At 38.4% G+C, this 15,737-nt stretch overlaps 1 protein-coding gene across 4 annotated transcripts in view; it reads right to left on the reverse strand.

Annotated features, from left to right (window-relative positions):
* LOC128687914 (serine-rich adhesin for platelets) overlaps window positions 1–15,332 on the reverse strand; it is a 44,114-nt gene extending 28,782 nt beyond the window's left edge. The window contains exons 1-5 of one of the 4 annotated variants that reach the window (XM_070083593.1): window positions 15,292–15,332; window positions 12,064–12,699; window positions 5,764–5,892; window positions 5,113–5,267; window positions 3,944–4,174 (exon numbers count right to left, since the gene is read on the reverse strand). In XM_070083593.1, the coding sequence (XP_069939694.1) occupies window positions 3,944–4,174; window positions 5,113–5,267; window positions 5,764–5,892; window positions 12,064–12,661 (1,113 nt within the window). In that variant the 5' untranslated portion in view covers window positions 12,662–12,699; window positions 15,292–15,332. Of the gene's footprint in view, window positions 1–3,943; window positions 4,175–5,112; window positions 5,268–5,763; window positions 5,893–10,848; window positions 12,700–15,076; window positions 15,263–15,291 lie in introns of those variants that run through there. The other 3 variants (XM_053775507.2, XM_070083592.1, XM_053775510.2) reach the window with 3 other exon arrangements.
* Between the last annotated feature and the right edge of the window lie 405 nt (window positions 15,333–15,737).

The raw sequence follows: 15,737 nt of genomic DNA on the forward strand, positions 1-15,737 counted from the left end.
GAAGGGAGTGGGAGAGTTTCAGTGGGGAGAAATAAATGAGATTAGGTCAGGGGTTTCAAATAGAGTAAGACCTAAAGAAGGAATAGCAATAATGTTGAAGGAAAAGTTATGCCAGGAAAACAGGGAATATAATGAATTAATTCAAGGATTATGTGGAGTAAAATAAGGGTTGGATGTGAAAAGTGGGTTATAGTAAGTGTTTATGTACCTAGAGAAAAGAGAAGTGGGGAGAGAGAGAGAGAGAGAGAGAGAGAGAGAGAGAGAGAGAGAGAGAGAGAGAGAGAGAGAGAGAGAGAGAGAGAGAGAGAGAGAGAGAGAGAGAGAGAGAGAGAGAGAGAGAGAGAGAGAGAGAGAGAGAGAGAGAGAGAGAGAGAGAGAGAGAGAGAGATTTTGGGAAATGTTGAGTGAGTGTATGGGGAATTTTGAAAAAAATTCATATATGTGAACAGTATTTAGATAAAGGCAGGGAAGTTTTCATTGCATTTATGGATTTAGAAAAGGCACATAATAGAGTGGACAAGGAGGAGCAATGTGGCAGACGTTGCAAGTAATATGGAATAGGTAGTAAGTTACTAAATGCTGTAAAGAGATTACTTCCCAGTAAAAGTAGGTCTTAGATAGGGATGTGTAATGTCACCATGGTTGTTTAATATATTTATAGATGGGGTTGTAAAAGAAGTAAATGCTAGGGTGTTGGGGAGAGGGGTGGGAGGGGAATCAAATACAAAATGGGAGTTGACACACTTACTTTTTGCTGATGATACTGAGCTTATGGGAGATTCTAAAGAAAAATTGCCAAGGTTAGTGGATGAGTTTGGGAGGGTGTGTAAAGGTAGAAAGTTGAAAGTGAACATAGATAAAAGTAAGGTGATACAGGTATCAAATGATTTAGATAAAGAAAAATTGGATATCACACTGGAAAGAGGGAGTATGGAAGAAGTGAATGCTTTCAGATATTTGGGAGTTGACGTGTCAGCGGATGGGTTTATGAAGGATGAGGTTAATCAAAGAATTGATGAAGGAAAGAAGGTGAGTGGTACGTTGAGGTATCTGTGGAGACAAAAAAAAAAAAACGTTATTTATGGAGGCAAAGAAGGGAATGCATGAAAGTATAGTGGTACCAACACTCTTATATGGGTGTGAAGCTTGGGTTGTAAATGCTGCAGTGAGGAGGCGGTTGGAAGCAGTGGAGACGTCCTGTCTAAAAGCAATGTGTGGTGTAAATATTATGCAGAGAATTTGGAGTGTGAAAATTAGGAGAAGGCATGGAGTTAATAAAAGTATTAGTCAGAGGGCAGAAGAGGGGTTGTTGAGGTGGTTTGGTCATTTAGAGAGAATGGATCGAAGTAGAATGACATGGAAAGTGTATAAATCTGCAGGGGAAGGAAGGCAGGGTAGGGGTCATCCTTGGAAAGGTTGGAGGGGGGTAAAGGAGGTTTTGTGGGCTAGGAGCTTGGACTTCCAGCAAGCATGTTAGATAGGAGTTAGATAGGAGTTAATGGAGATGAATGGTTTTTGGGACCTGATGAGCTGTTGGAGTGTGAGCAAGGTAATATTTAGTGAAGGGATTCAGGGAAACAGGTTATTTTTATATAGCCAGACTTGAGTACAGGAAATGGGAAGTACAATGCTTGCACTTTAAAGGAGGGGTTTGGGATATTGGCAGTTTGGAGGGATATGTTATATATCTTTGTATATGCTTCTAAACTGTTGTATTTGGGCACCTCTGCAAAAACAGTGATTGTGTATGAGTGAGGTGAAAGTGTTGAATGATGATGATAGTATTTTCTTTTAGGGGATTTTCTTTTTTTTTGGGTCGCCCTGCCTCGGTGGGAGACGGCCAACTTGTTGAAAAAAAAAAAAATTAGAATTTTGTTATGGTTATGAAAGATCTGCTTCATGACACAGTAATAGTATGCTATAGGTCAAAGTTTAAATATTACAAAAGGGTGTGAGCTCATCAAAAGAAGCAGTTAAACTGAGTATGGTATATCAAACTTAATGTGCCCAATAACAGCTCTAGCAGTGAAAATATTAGTACAGTGGTACCTCGGGATACAAACTTATTTCGTTCCAGAGGGCTGTTCAAGTGCTGATACCGAACGAATTTGTTCCCATAAGGAATAATGTAAATTAGATTAATCCATTTCAGACCCCCAAAAATACACTTACAAACGCACTTACATAAATACACTTACACAATTGTTCGCGTCTTGAGCTGTTCGTATCCTGAGGTACCACTGTACAGTACTAGATATTTGAGTTCTGTTTGAGAGAGAAGGCTGAAAGCAAATACATACGTACATGAATTTAGCTACTGTTTACATTAATTCACACTCAAGGGTATCCAAAGTAGTTTATAAAATACTGTACCAAGTGAAGAAACTATTAAATTCTCTCTTATTCTGAAAATAATAGAAAATTAAAAACAGAATGAAATTAGAAATTCAAAGAGCTTTTTTATTTGGGTGAGGAGTGTGTGTGTCGGCATGCAACACCTCTTTTAGGAGTGTGTGTGTTGAAATGTAACACCTCTTTTAGGAATGTGTGTGTTGGCATGCAATGCCTCTTTTAGGAGTGTGTGTTGGCATGCAACAGCTGTTTTAGGAGTGTGTTGGCATGCCACACCTGTTTTAGGAGTGTGTGTGTTGGCATGCAACACTTCTTTTAAAATTGTGTATGTTAGCAGGTAACCTGTTTTATGTAGGTAAGTTTGGGTGTGGGTGTGTGTGTGTGTGTGCACATGTACTCACCTATTTGTACCCACCTATTTGTGGTTGCATGGGTTAAGTCATAGCTCCTGGCCCCACCTCTTCATTGACTACTAGGTCCTCTCTCTCCCTTCTCCATGAGCTTTATCAAACCTCGTCTTAAAACTATGTATGGTTCCTGCCTCCACTATGTCACTTTCTAGGCTATTCCACTTCCTGACAACTCTGTGACTGAAGAAATACTTCCTAACATCTCTTTGACTCATAGGAGTCTTCAGCTTCCAATTTTGTGTGGGTACTCACCTAATTGTGGTTGCAGGGGTCGAGACTCAGCTCCTGGCCCCGCCTCTTCACTGACTGCTACTAGGTCCTCCCTCTCCCTGCTCCATGAGCTTTATCATACCTCTCTTAAAACTATGTATAGTTCCTGCCTTCACTACATCGCTTGCCAGACTATTCCACTTCCTAACAACTCTGTGGCTGAAGAAATACTTCCTAACATCCCTTTGACTCATCTGAGTCTTCAGCTTCTAATTGTGACCCCTTGTTTCTGTGTCCCATCTCTGAAACATCCTGTCTCTGTCCAACTTGTCTATTCCATGCAGTATTTTGTATGTCATTAACATGTCTCCCATGGCCCTCCTGTTCTCCAGTGTCATCAGACCGATTTCCCTTAACCTTTCTTCATAGGACATTCCCCTTAGCTCTGGAACCAGCCTTGTTGCAAACCTTTGCATTTTCTCTAATTTCTTCGACGTGTTTGACAAAGTGTGGGTTCCAAACCGGTGCTGCGTACTCCAGTATGGGCCTGACGTACAAAGTGTATAAAGTCTTGAACGATTCCTTACTGAGGTACTGGAATACTATTCTCAGGTTTGCCAGGTGCCCATATATGTATGTATGTATGTATGTACAGTATATGTATGTATATGTGTGTGTGTGCATGTGTGTGTGTGCATGTGTGTGTGTGTGTGTGTGTGTGTGTGTGTGTGTGTGTGTGTGTGTGTGTGTGTGTGTGTGTGTGTGTGTGTGTGTGTGTGTGTGTATGTCTGTGTGTGTGTGTGTGTGTGTGTGTGTGTGTGTGTGTGTGTGTGTGTGTGTGTGTGTGTGTGTGTGTGTGTGTGTGTGTGTGTGTGTGTGTGTGTGTGTGTGTGTGCGTGCGCATGTGCGTGTGTGCTTGCTTGCATGCAAGTGTTGGCTTGCAACAGACAAAAACAGACATGATAACTTACTTCATGTAAACTGTGAACAACAGTTACAATGTTATAGAAGATGGTAAGAGCATCACGTTCTGTCAGTTTCTTCTTTGTGATAACATAGTGTTGGAGATTGATAAGATCAGCTGTATTGGGGCAATAGTCATGAGGTGTAACACAGTCTAGTACTAGACACACACGCCTCACAAGACCTCCAGTAGCAACAATCAAACCACCAGATTGCTCTCGGGCTCCACAAGCATAATCCTAGGATTATTTACTTGGAGTTACTTTGCAGCAATACAAAGTCATTTTTTTTTGGCCACCAATAAAATAAAACTAAATATCAATGATAGAATTATTTCCTGTAATTATTATTATTATTTTATTATTACAATCACAACCAAGCAATAAAACCAAGGGTCATATATAGCATGCAGAGCTTTCTTTGTGTGGTAGCCATAAATAGAATATGCCTCACACATTTCAAATGCCTTCAAGCATTAAGAACACTATTGAATGGCCATCTAAAACATTATTTTTAGAAAATATGAAGTATGCTGATTCGGCTAACTTATAACTGATAGGTAAAACCATTACAACTTTCTACAACAAAAAAATAGTTTTGTTTAAGGCATGTTGACTTCCCTCAGCCAGCACACGTAAATGAGGAGGTAGAAGAGGAAAAACATAACCATATAGAAAGACACAACTAAATACAAAAACTACAAGCAATGAAAAAAAACAGTAATTAAGAGTATTGAGAAGGTGATGGTGTGTGCGATAGAAAAACGTGAGGAGAGAGAAGAGAGAGAGAGGAGAGAGAGATAAAAGAGAGAGAGAAGATAGAGAAAATAGAGATGAGAGAGAAAGATATGAGAGAGAGAGAGAGAATGAGATGAGAGAGAGAGAGAGAATGAGAGAGATCAGAGAGAGATCAGAGAGATGAGAGAGAGAGATGAGAGAGAGAGAGATGAGAGAGAGAGAGAGATGAGAGAGAGAGAGAGATGAGAGAGAAAGAGATGAGAGAGAGAGAGAGAGAGATGAGAAAGAGAGAAAAAGAGAAAAATGAGAGATTGAGAGTAGTGAGAGAAAAGTGAGAAAGAAGAGAGAAAAGTCAGAAAAAGAGACAGAGAAAGGGATAGAGAAAAAAAAGCAACTGCTAACATTTGCCATATTTTAGAGGCTACAAACTTGTCTCTCACCTGAAAGAGGCCATGATGCTGAATAACACCACACTGTCCTGACAATAAGGAAAGGAGGGAGTGCTCAGTGTGTAAAAGCATTTTGCCCTGTTTGTCATCTTGCGTTTCATCACATGCTTCTCTCACAGTTAAGATCTTTAAAGTGTAAAAGTTATCTGTAAAGAAAACATAATTCAAGTTAAAATGAAACTTCGAAATGATAACTGGAGTATCATAAGCACTAAGAATAATTAATAAGCACTTAGTAATAATTAATTTCATTTTTGTATCCACATCAAAACAGAGACATGACAGATTATCAGGGCTGTACAGTTTGGTGTCTAAGATGAAGAGGGTCTCAGAGGGTGAAATATACAGCCTTCCTAACTTTTTTTTTTTTTTTTTAATTTCTGTTTTCATGTGATTTATAAATTACACAGCTTCATAAGATTATAAGGAATCAAAATAATTTTACTTTTATCATGAATTTAATAACCTAAACATTCAAAAACTACATTATACTGTACATTATTTGCAGTTAGTGTAAATAGCCTGCATTTAACTAATAAAGTGCCCTTTACACTTCTAATACTATACACTATAATGCCCACGAACAGTCACAAAGAAATAGAAAATATACCCCATATAGATGCTTCATAGTACATACAGTACCTGTATTTTCTTTGCGTGCCAAACACTGCACGATGGAACGAACTGGAGATGATCCCAGGCGCGGCCCCAGAAGGTAGGGTCCTGCACGTCTTAGCTGACCCTTTGGCACAGGTGCCCCTGCAGTTGCAACTGAAGCACCAAACAAATTTTAATGTACAGTACTTTATTTTCATATTAAAAATATCATTGTACATTTCATCTCAGATACACCACTAAATTCCTTTATTTCATAAAGACAAATAATATGTATTTTACATTAATAAAAATAAAATGTACAAAAATTAATTATGCTGAATTGTCTAAATTTACTTCTGCAATAAAAAACTAGCACCATAAGAAAAACAAAATACTGTAATGGAAACAGATGAGTGGGTGAGAGTACCAAAGTGAGGAGGAATAAGAGGGTAAGAGATGAAAGTTTGGAAGAAAGTATCTCACAGTATCCATCTGTGTGAATGTAGGATGTTTTGGCCCCAGACCATTTTGTTCACAATACAGCTACTGTATTTGCAAATTATCACTAAACAAATCTAACATTTAGGGCCAAAACTTGCATCCAACATCTATGTATGAGGCTTAACATAGATCTGCATTAAACTAGTTATTACAGTACAGAGCAAAAGTAATTATTGAGAACCAAATCAATCTCATGTATTAAATTACCTAAATTACATGTATTAAATTACCTAAATCTCATAAATGCACAATCCCTTCATAAATACTGAATGAAAATTAAATCTGGATATAACTGGTTAAAATTAATATTTGCTGAGAGTACAATATTACTGCACAACTCATAGTACGCACAACACCCCAATCTGAAATAAAGTTAATACAAAAATGATAATCTCAATTTAGTTACATCTTTTTATGACAGACAATAACACAGCTATGCCTAAGATATTAAACAGAACAAGATGTTGAGGAAGTGCGATTCCTTTTCCTCTGAGCACAAGAGAGATATGCTACCACTGCATACTCACTTAGCTCTTGTCTTTATTTCAAACCTACACATATTATATTTGCTTATTTTAACAATATATATACATGACAAATTAACTATTTTTTTTCTTTTGGCTTCAAACTTGCCCTAAATACTATGCATACTATGAAATTCACAAGAAATGAACTATACATCTCATTATGAATACAGTTACTTGATGAAACAGAAGAAAAGCAGCAGCAAAGCTGGTAACAGAGAAAGGCACTAATACAAAGCAAGAGTTTGAGGAAGAGGTCCAAGAAGTGGTAGGTGGGAAATGGAGGAAAATTTATCCAAATACAGCGGTCCCTCGATAATAGTCAGGCTCGATAGTTGTCCTTGTCGGAAATCGTCGCGTTATTTTAGTCCAAACATTGGTTTGCAAATAGTCAGTTGACTCGCTAATCGTCGTTCGTCCTGGACGCATACTCACAGCTCTGAGCCGCCTCGGCCTCCCTTCCCAGCCAGTGTGCCGTTGTTTACCAATGAGCGACGGTCCCCTCACGTGTTCATATGAAATATTTCATAATATTCCATTCATTTTAGTGCTTGCAAGTGCTAAATAAGCTACCATGGCTCCAAAGAAAGCTCCTAGTGCCAAGCCTTTGGTATAGAAGGTGAGAAATACGACTGAATTTAAGAAAAACATCATTGAACAATATGAAAGTGGCGTACGTGTGGCCGAACTGGCCAGGATGTATAACAAATCCCGTACAACCATATCTTCCATCGTGGCCAAGAAAAAAGAAATCAAGGAAGCTGTTGTTGTAAAGGGGGTAAATATGCTGGCAAAAATGAGATCACCAGTACTCAAAGAGGTTGAGAAGTTATTATTGGTGTGGATAAACGAGAAACAATTAGCAGGAGATAGTATTATGACGATTATTTGTGAAAAGGCTAGGAAGTTGCACGATGATCTGGTAAAGAAATTGCCTGCAACGAGTACTGATATTTGTGAATTTAAGGCCAGCAAAGGTTGGTTTGAGAGATTTAAGAACCGTAGTTGCATACACAGTGTGATAAGGCATGGCGAGGCTGCCAGTTCGGACAAAATTGCAGCTACAAAATTCATAAGTGAATTCAAGGAGTACATAGAGGCTGAAGGACTGAAACCTGAACAAGTGTTCAATTGTGACAAAACAGGTCTCTTTTGGAAGAAAATGCCAAAGAGGACCTACATTACTCAGGAGGAAAAGGGACTGCCAGGACACAAGCCTATGAAAGACAGGCTGACACTCATGATCTGTGCTAATGCTAGTGGGGGTTTCAAAGTGAAGCTGTTACTAGTGTACCATTCTGAAAATCCCAGTGTTCAAAAAAAACAATGTTATGAAGAGTAAATTGTGTGTGTTTTGGAGATCTAATAATAAGGCATGGGCCACGAGAGAAATTTTCGTCGAGTGGTTCAATGAAGTGTTTGGCCTTAGTGTGAAGAATTACCTCCTGGAAAAGAAATTGGATCTCGAGTGCATCCTAGTAATGGACAATGCACCTGCTCATCCTCCAAACTTGGATGACCTAATTCTGCAGGAGTTTGGTATCATCACAGTAAAGTTCTTGCCCCCAAATACCACTCCTCTCCTCCAGCCCATGGACCAGCAGGTTATTTCAAACTTTGAAAAACTCTACACCAAAGCAATGTTTCAAAGGTGTATCCACAAGAGGGATTTTGAAGGGTTCGTGGCTGACCCTGATGAGCCTATGTCAGTTGTGAACTCTATTGTGGCATTGGGGAGTTCCATGGGGTTGGATGTGAGTTTGGAGGATGTGGAAGAGTTGGTGGAGGACCACAATGAAGAGCTAACCACTGAGGAGCTGCAAGAGCTTCAGCAGGAACAGCAACAGATCGCAGCTCAGAATATTGCTGCAGAGGAGGAGGAAGAGAGATGGAAGAAGGTGCCCACTTCAGAAATTAGGGAGATTTTTGAAATGTGGGGTAGGATGGAAAGATTTATGGAGAAACATCACCCTGAGAAGGATGCTGCAAGCCATATCAGCAACTTGTACAGTGACAGAGTCTTGGCCCATTTTAGGGAAGTTTTAAAGAGACACCAGAAACAGAGCTCTCTGGACACTTTTTTTGCGAGACAGGACTCCAGTGACTCTCAAGCTGGTCCTAGTGGCATTAAGAAACAGAGAAGAGAAGTAACCCCAGAAAAGGACTTGGTACCTAAGGTGTTGATGGAAGGGAATTCCCTTTCCAAACAGTAACTAATCCAATCTCTCTCCTCCTCCAGTCTTCCATACACTAAGAAGAATCGCCAATAAAGGTAAGTGTTATGCTGTTAATGTTTCATTCATCATGTCCCATTGTATTGTGTATGTACTACATCTATATTTCATAAACCATACCCCAGCCGAGATTGAACCCACGGTCAGAGAGTCTCAAAACTCCAGCCCGTCGCGTTAGCCACTAAAAATTTTTTGTTTTAATACTTATGGGTGCCAAAAACGGATTAATAGTACAGTGGACCCTCACCTAACGATATTAATTGGTACCTGAGAATGAATATCGTTAGGCGAGTTTTTTTTAGCGTTAGCTGAGGCAAAGTGTTTGCGTTAAAATGTATCGTTAGCTGGATTTAACATTAGGTGATGCCATCACTAGCTGAGGGTCCACTGTATTTACATTATTTCTTATGGGGAAAATTGATTCGAAAATCGTCTTTTTTGATCGTCACACTTCCAGGAACGGATTAACAACAATAAACGAGGGACCACTGTAATTATTTTACCTACAATTAATAATTCTAAAAAAAAAAAAAGTCGATGTCTTTGTGGTTCTTTAAACTACATGATTAACATTAAACCAAAATAAATCTCTCTCCAAAACACAAACATAAGAACAGCAGCAGTACATGCTAGCATAGCAAGCATGAAAATAACTTATGGATACTTTAGAATTAGAAAAATCCAAACAGGAATTATTACTCAAGAAATCGTAATGACACGGGGGTATGGCAGGAATTATTAGTTTTTAATAATTTTTTAAATCTAAATTTTATAAGACTTTATTCTTGAAAAAAAGAAATTTAAGTTAGCAATTTGCAGTTTGTTATTTCCTCTCTTCCAGTTAAAAGAAAAAATTAAATTGACTGTTTGTATATCTGAAGTACTAATGATGTATTTTCCAAAAAGCTGATAAAATTATCCAGCAGTTTTTGAGTTATGGCTCTTTCCTCCATTTATGCCATCCACTGCAGAATCTCTCTGGAAACCCTTCTTATAATGTCTTACCTCATGTACTAAAACAGTTATTTCTATCTAGTTGACTGTACGTAGCAAAACAGTTACAGCCTCTCCTCACTTAGCGACGTACTCATTTACCGACGACTCGGACTTACAATGGGCTCTCTGATCAATATGCATACCTAAATAATGTATATTAGAGCTGATTTCCTCTATTCTGTTTATTACATTATGCAGTACACTACTGTATAAACATTTAAAAATATATCAGAAATGTTATGAATGGTGCAAAGGTGACAACAGAACTCAGTCATTAAGTAAGGAGAGGCTGTATTTCTTTCTATGGTAGTTACTCATAAGCTAAAATACAGTACAGTGGTACCTTGAGTTACAAACTTATTTCATTCCAGAAGGCTGTTCAAGTGCCGATGCCGAACGAATTTGTTCCCATAAGGAATGATGTAAATTAGATTAGTCCTTTTCAAACCCCCAAAAATACACTTGCAAAAACCCTTACAAAAATACACTTACATAACTGTTCGAGTTGGGAGCTGTTCAAAACTTGAGGTACCACTGTATTTCAATGTGTAATATTAAGCCATTTGATAAACTAACCACATAGTCAATGAACATAAACATCTAAACAGCGGAAACAAATCAGATTAATTTTTAGGTGCATAAACAATGCAAGATAATACCAACTACTCTGTGCAGTGAACAAAAATATAAATTACTGTATATTCTACATAATGAATACTTATCTGAATCAACCTTGTCTTACATGATTGCTACTTTTATAAGTTCCTTAATGTGTAAATGAAATAATATACTGACAGACTTATAATCCACAGCAAATACCAATTTTTATAACAATTTTCATCAATTCTGCCACACCTCCTAACATTAGGACATACCTTTGCCAGACTGAAGTAAACATTTCTCTTTGACCTTACGTTCCTCATCCCTGGTGAGAAAGAAATGAGCTTCCAATTCATGTTGAACTGTATTTAAAGGTGCTGATGTCATCAGTGATGTGCTTGGGTCTTCTTCCAGTAAGCTGTCATTACTGTCCTGCTCTCTAATTAATCTGTCTTCATATGCTTCCAGTTCAACCTGTTGACTTTGTGGTCTCAATGATCCCAATGTGTGATGACCATTACTTAAGTTAGAAGCATGTGAGGCAGCTGCAGGCAAAGATGAAAATGACACTGGAGATGAATAAGCAGATGATGGATGTGATACCATTCTAGGTGTCTCAGTAAATTCATCCACTGGCAATGTATTAAAGGAATCTGCAGTCAAATTTGCAACTGAAGAATGATTCCCACTGATATTAACGTTAGTTTGATCAGATAATAAACCTGATGGTAAAGGAGAAGAAATAGGAGAATTCACGGTATGCATAACGAAACTAAGAGAAGTGACAAACCCTTCCCCACTTGTAGAATAAGTCACAGGCACAACACCCACTGAATCATTTGATGAATCAGATGAAGACTCAGATGACAATGCCAGAAGTTGCAAAGGACATGCAGAGACAGATAGTGGAGGCAAATTACTACTGCCACTCTGTGTGGGCACTACACAGCCTGATGTGGAGGAAGAAAGTGTAGTTAAAGATGATGATGATGATGATGACGATAATGACGATGATGATGATGATGAAGATGATGATGATGATGATGAGGATGAAGGTACAGCACCGTCTGAAGTAGACGGCACACTAGAAGTGGATATTAATGTTTTAACTGATGGCACCGAAAGAACTGAAGAAGTAACACACAATGGTAAAGTAGATGCTACAGATGACTGTGATATATGCTGGGATGACAGAACTGAGGAAGCGGATGATGAGGGTGTAGATGTAGTTAATATAGTACTAGCTGTTATAACAGGTGTAGCTGTAGTTAATACAACACTAGTTGTTGTGACAGGAATAGTTTTAGTTAATAAAGCACTAGCTGTTGTAAGAGGTGTAGCTTTAGTTAATATAACACTAGCTGTTGTAACAGGTGCAGTTAATGAAATACCAATAGTTTGTTTGGCCCCAGTAACTAGAGGTGCTGTTACTGCTGTTGGTACAGGTAATATAGTAGGAAGAGGCGCAGTTACAGTTGAAACTGTAGTACCTGTAGTGACAGGTATAGATGTAGTAGCAATAGCAGATGAGACCTTTGGTTTTGTTGGTAGTGATGAAAACACAACTATAGGTGTTTTATTAGCTGCCAAAGATTTGTTCAATATAGCAGATGTAGAAGAGCATATCACTGATGATGATGAAGCAAAAACTGTTTTTAGGATAGGCTTTGCTGCAACGGAAACTGTACTTGTTGGGAATTTTTTCAAAGAGGAAGTTTGTGCTTTAGCAGTGTTTATTTCAGAAGCTGCTTGTAATGTAGCTGCTGCTGTAACAATAGATACTGATGCAGCTGTAGCAGTTTGGGATGAAGTAGCTGCATTTGCTGTTAATAATACTTTTGCATCTGATGAAACAGCAGTCGGCAATAATGAACTTGATGTTACAACTGCTTTTGACACAGTATTTCTTGTTGAAGTAAAAGCTAAAGCTGGTACTTGTAAAGAGTGACCTACTCCCCTAATGGAGCTGTCTGCTCCTTCAGTGGACGGTGTTACATTTCTCTCTGACAAAGATGTATTTTGTTGTTTTCCAGCATGGTGTCTTCTCTGTAATTCCCACCTCTCATTATCTGGTAGAGATCTCTTCATTCTTCACTTCAGTACTAATCATTTTATTTTTACAAGTCCTGCAACAAAATACAATACTGTATAAACCTTAAGTGTACATATCGTACATGCTCAAGTATATACATGTACTAACTGTTTAAGACCTATTCAAAGTGAGAGGCAAAAATTTTAACAATCACTTATATGAAAATAGAAAGCAATTACAATACTTAATACTGCAAGTAAAGAAAATTGTTTAATGCCCATTTATATAAAAGACCATTTTAAATATTTGTAGCACTGTCTACCACAGTGTTATGGCCAGCAGAATACCCAAGAACATTTTATGAAGCCTCAAATTCAGGTGTCATCTGCAAAGGAAGACACGGTACTGTGGCTTACATCTCTGTCTATGTCAGATTTGAGGATGAGGAACAGGATGGGAGCGAGTACTGTGCCTTGTGGAATAGAGCTTTTCACTGTAGCTGCCACTGACTTTACACTGTTTACTATTACTCTTTGTGTTCTGTTTGTTTGGAAGTTACCCTCCAGGTAAACTCCAGGTTACAGATTCATCTACCACCTTTTCCTGTTATTCCTTTATCACACATTTTTGTGTGCTATTACAATATGGTCACACTTGTTGAAGGTTTTCCCAAAGTCTGTGTGTGCTACATCTCCATTTTGCTTGTCCTCCAGAGCATCCAAGACCATGTCATAGTGGTCTAGTAGTTGGGACAGGCAGGAGAGACCTGCTCTAAACCCCACATTGCCCTGGGTTGTGTAACTGCTGGGTATCTAAGTGGGTGGCAATCTTGTTTCTTAGAACCCTTTCAAAGACTTTTATGATGTGGGACATAAGTGCAATCAGTCTAATGCTTTACTGCCGCATTTGTGGAGTGGGACTATGTCTGTTGTTTTTCGTGACTGTGGGATGACCCCTGTGTCCATGTTCCCTCACCATCAAATGTTAATGGCACGTGAAAGGGGCTTCTTGCAGTTCTTGATGAACATGGAGTTTCATGAATCTGGGCCTGGGGCCCAGACTCATGCATTGGCATGTCATTTACTGCTTTTTCAAAATCCAATATATGTCTAAAATAGTTTTTAAAACAGTGAGAATTCCTTCTAAACTACATTACTGCACTGCTTCTCAACTGACATAACTCAGCCTGTACTACTCTTTAATCTATCCAATAAATACAAACAATGTGATTTTTTTTTAATTGGGGTTCCTAAATGTCTATTAAGTTCCTTAGCTGAATCTGCAAAATTTTACCTATGATATTCCTTTGATAGGTTTCGAGAGTTTGTCTACTCCCACAGCCCAGTTTTGGGCTAAGATGAAACAATTATGTGTTTACTCCTCCTATTGTAGAAATTCATAAAAATGTCTGTAAACAAACATTTATATATTATCTGACAAAGCTCCTGGAGAGTGAAATGTTGCTGCCACAATAAAATGTTGCATTAGTTGCACTTGTTTCCTTTTACCTATCAAGGGAAGTCATGCCAGGAAAAACATATTAAAGCTGCATAAATTTAGATTTAGAAAGGACATAGGTTAGTGCTGGTTTTCAAAGAGAGTGGTTGATGCATGGAACAATCTTCCAAGTAGGGTAATTGAAGCTAGGACCCTGGGTAGCTTTAGGAAGAGAGTGGACATATATATGAGCGGGAGGGGCTGGGTTTGATTGGTGTCATGGGTAAGGGAGTAAATTCTGGGTAGCTTCGGGAAGGGGTAGTTTGGTAAGGACCTGTCTTGTATGGGCCAGTAGGCCTTCTGTAGTGTTCACCCTTTCTTATGTTCTTAAAGCTTACCTAATTATATATGTCAAGTAGTAATAACATAAATTAACCTTAAATTAAGGCCTAAGGTAAGGAGTAGATTTTGTTCACATTATTAACCCAAAGGATTAGTAACAGCAGCAGCACCAAGGAAGGGAAGCTTGGGGAGACTTTAGCCCCAAATAAAAATAGTAATAATAATAATACTGCTTTAAACCAAGTTCCCTAGCCCCAACTTCTAACCAAACAGTTACCCCTAAGCCCCATTCCCAGTAGAAAAATACCGTTTATTTTCAAAAATTCTGGCGCCACCCATAGTTAGTAACTTAGTAAATTATTTTTACTGGATTTCCTTCAATTCTCAAACAAGGATGTGACTCAAAACCCAGGTACCTAGTTACTGCTAAATGAAAAGGGGCAACAAGTGTAAAGAAACATAATATTAATGGTACATAATGGCGACAACTTGATGAACTAGACACACGTGCAACACCTGGGTATATTCTAAAGACATTTCGTCAGTCAAGTGGCTTTTTCAGCCTAACACAGAGCTTATTAACTGAAGAAAGTAGGAGATAAGGTAATGTCCTTAAGCCATGAAAATGTTAAAACTGGAGAGTAGAAGATGAGGTAATTAGACCCTCAGCTCTGAGGAAGGTATTTACTAACTTAGGAAAATGCAGATAATGTTTCCAGTGGTCCCAGGATGGTCTGTCAGGTCATGTCTTACCAAAGAACCAATAATGGCTTGGTAAATCATTACTTCTCGCCATTAAGCATATTATATAATACCGTGTTTAATGAAATCATTGCAAAAATGTAAAAGTGGAAAATGAAAATACATGTAAATAAAATATGTAGCTATATATGAAAATAATTGTAACCTGTTCTTTTGTTGTTGTTGTTGTTGTTAAGGTTGTTCAGGGCCACCAAAACTGATGCTTTATTGAGGTCCGCCACCCGGGAGTCCGGAGAAAATATATAAATAAATAAATAAATAAATATCTTTATTTTTACAAGTAAATGTACAAGGTATACAGGCCTAGCTGACATCAATGACATACTACTATATAGAAAGCCGCTTGTTATGCAGAGCATTTCGGGCAAATTAGGTCAGTTTTGTCCCAGGATGCGACCCACACCAGTCTACTAACACCCAGGTACCTATTTTACTGATGGGTGAATACTGACAACCGGTGTAAGGAAACACGTCCGATGTTTCTACCCTTCGCTGGGAATCGAACTCGGACCCTCACCGTATGAGGCGAAAGTTTTCCCACAAGGCCACGGGGCACCGTTTCGTGCCGAATAGGTAAAACTTTCTATTTTG

The sequence above is a fragment of the Cherax quadricarinatus genome, chromosome 10 (genome assembly GCF_038502225.1).
Source record: "Cherax quadricarinatus isolate ZL_2023a chromosome 10, ASM3850222v1, whole genome shotgun sequence".
Taxonomy (NCBI): domain Eukaryota; kingdom Metazoa; phylum Arthropoda; class Malacostraca; order Decapoda; family Parastacidae; genus Cherax; species Cherax quadricarinatus.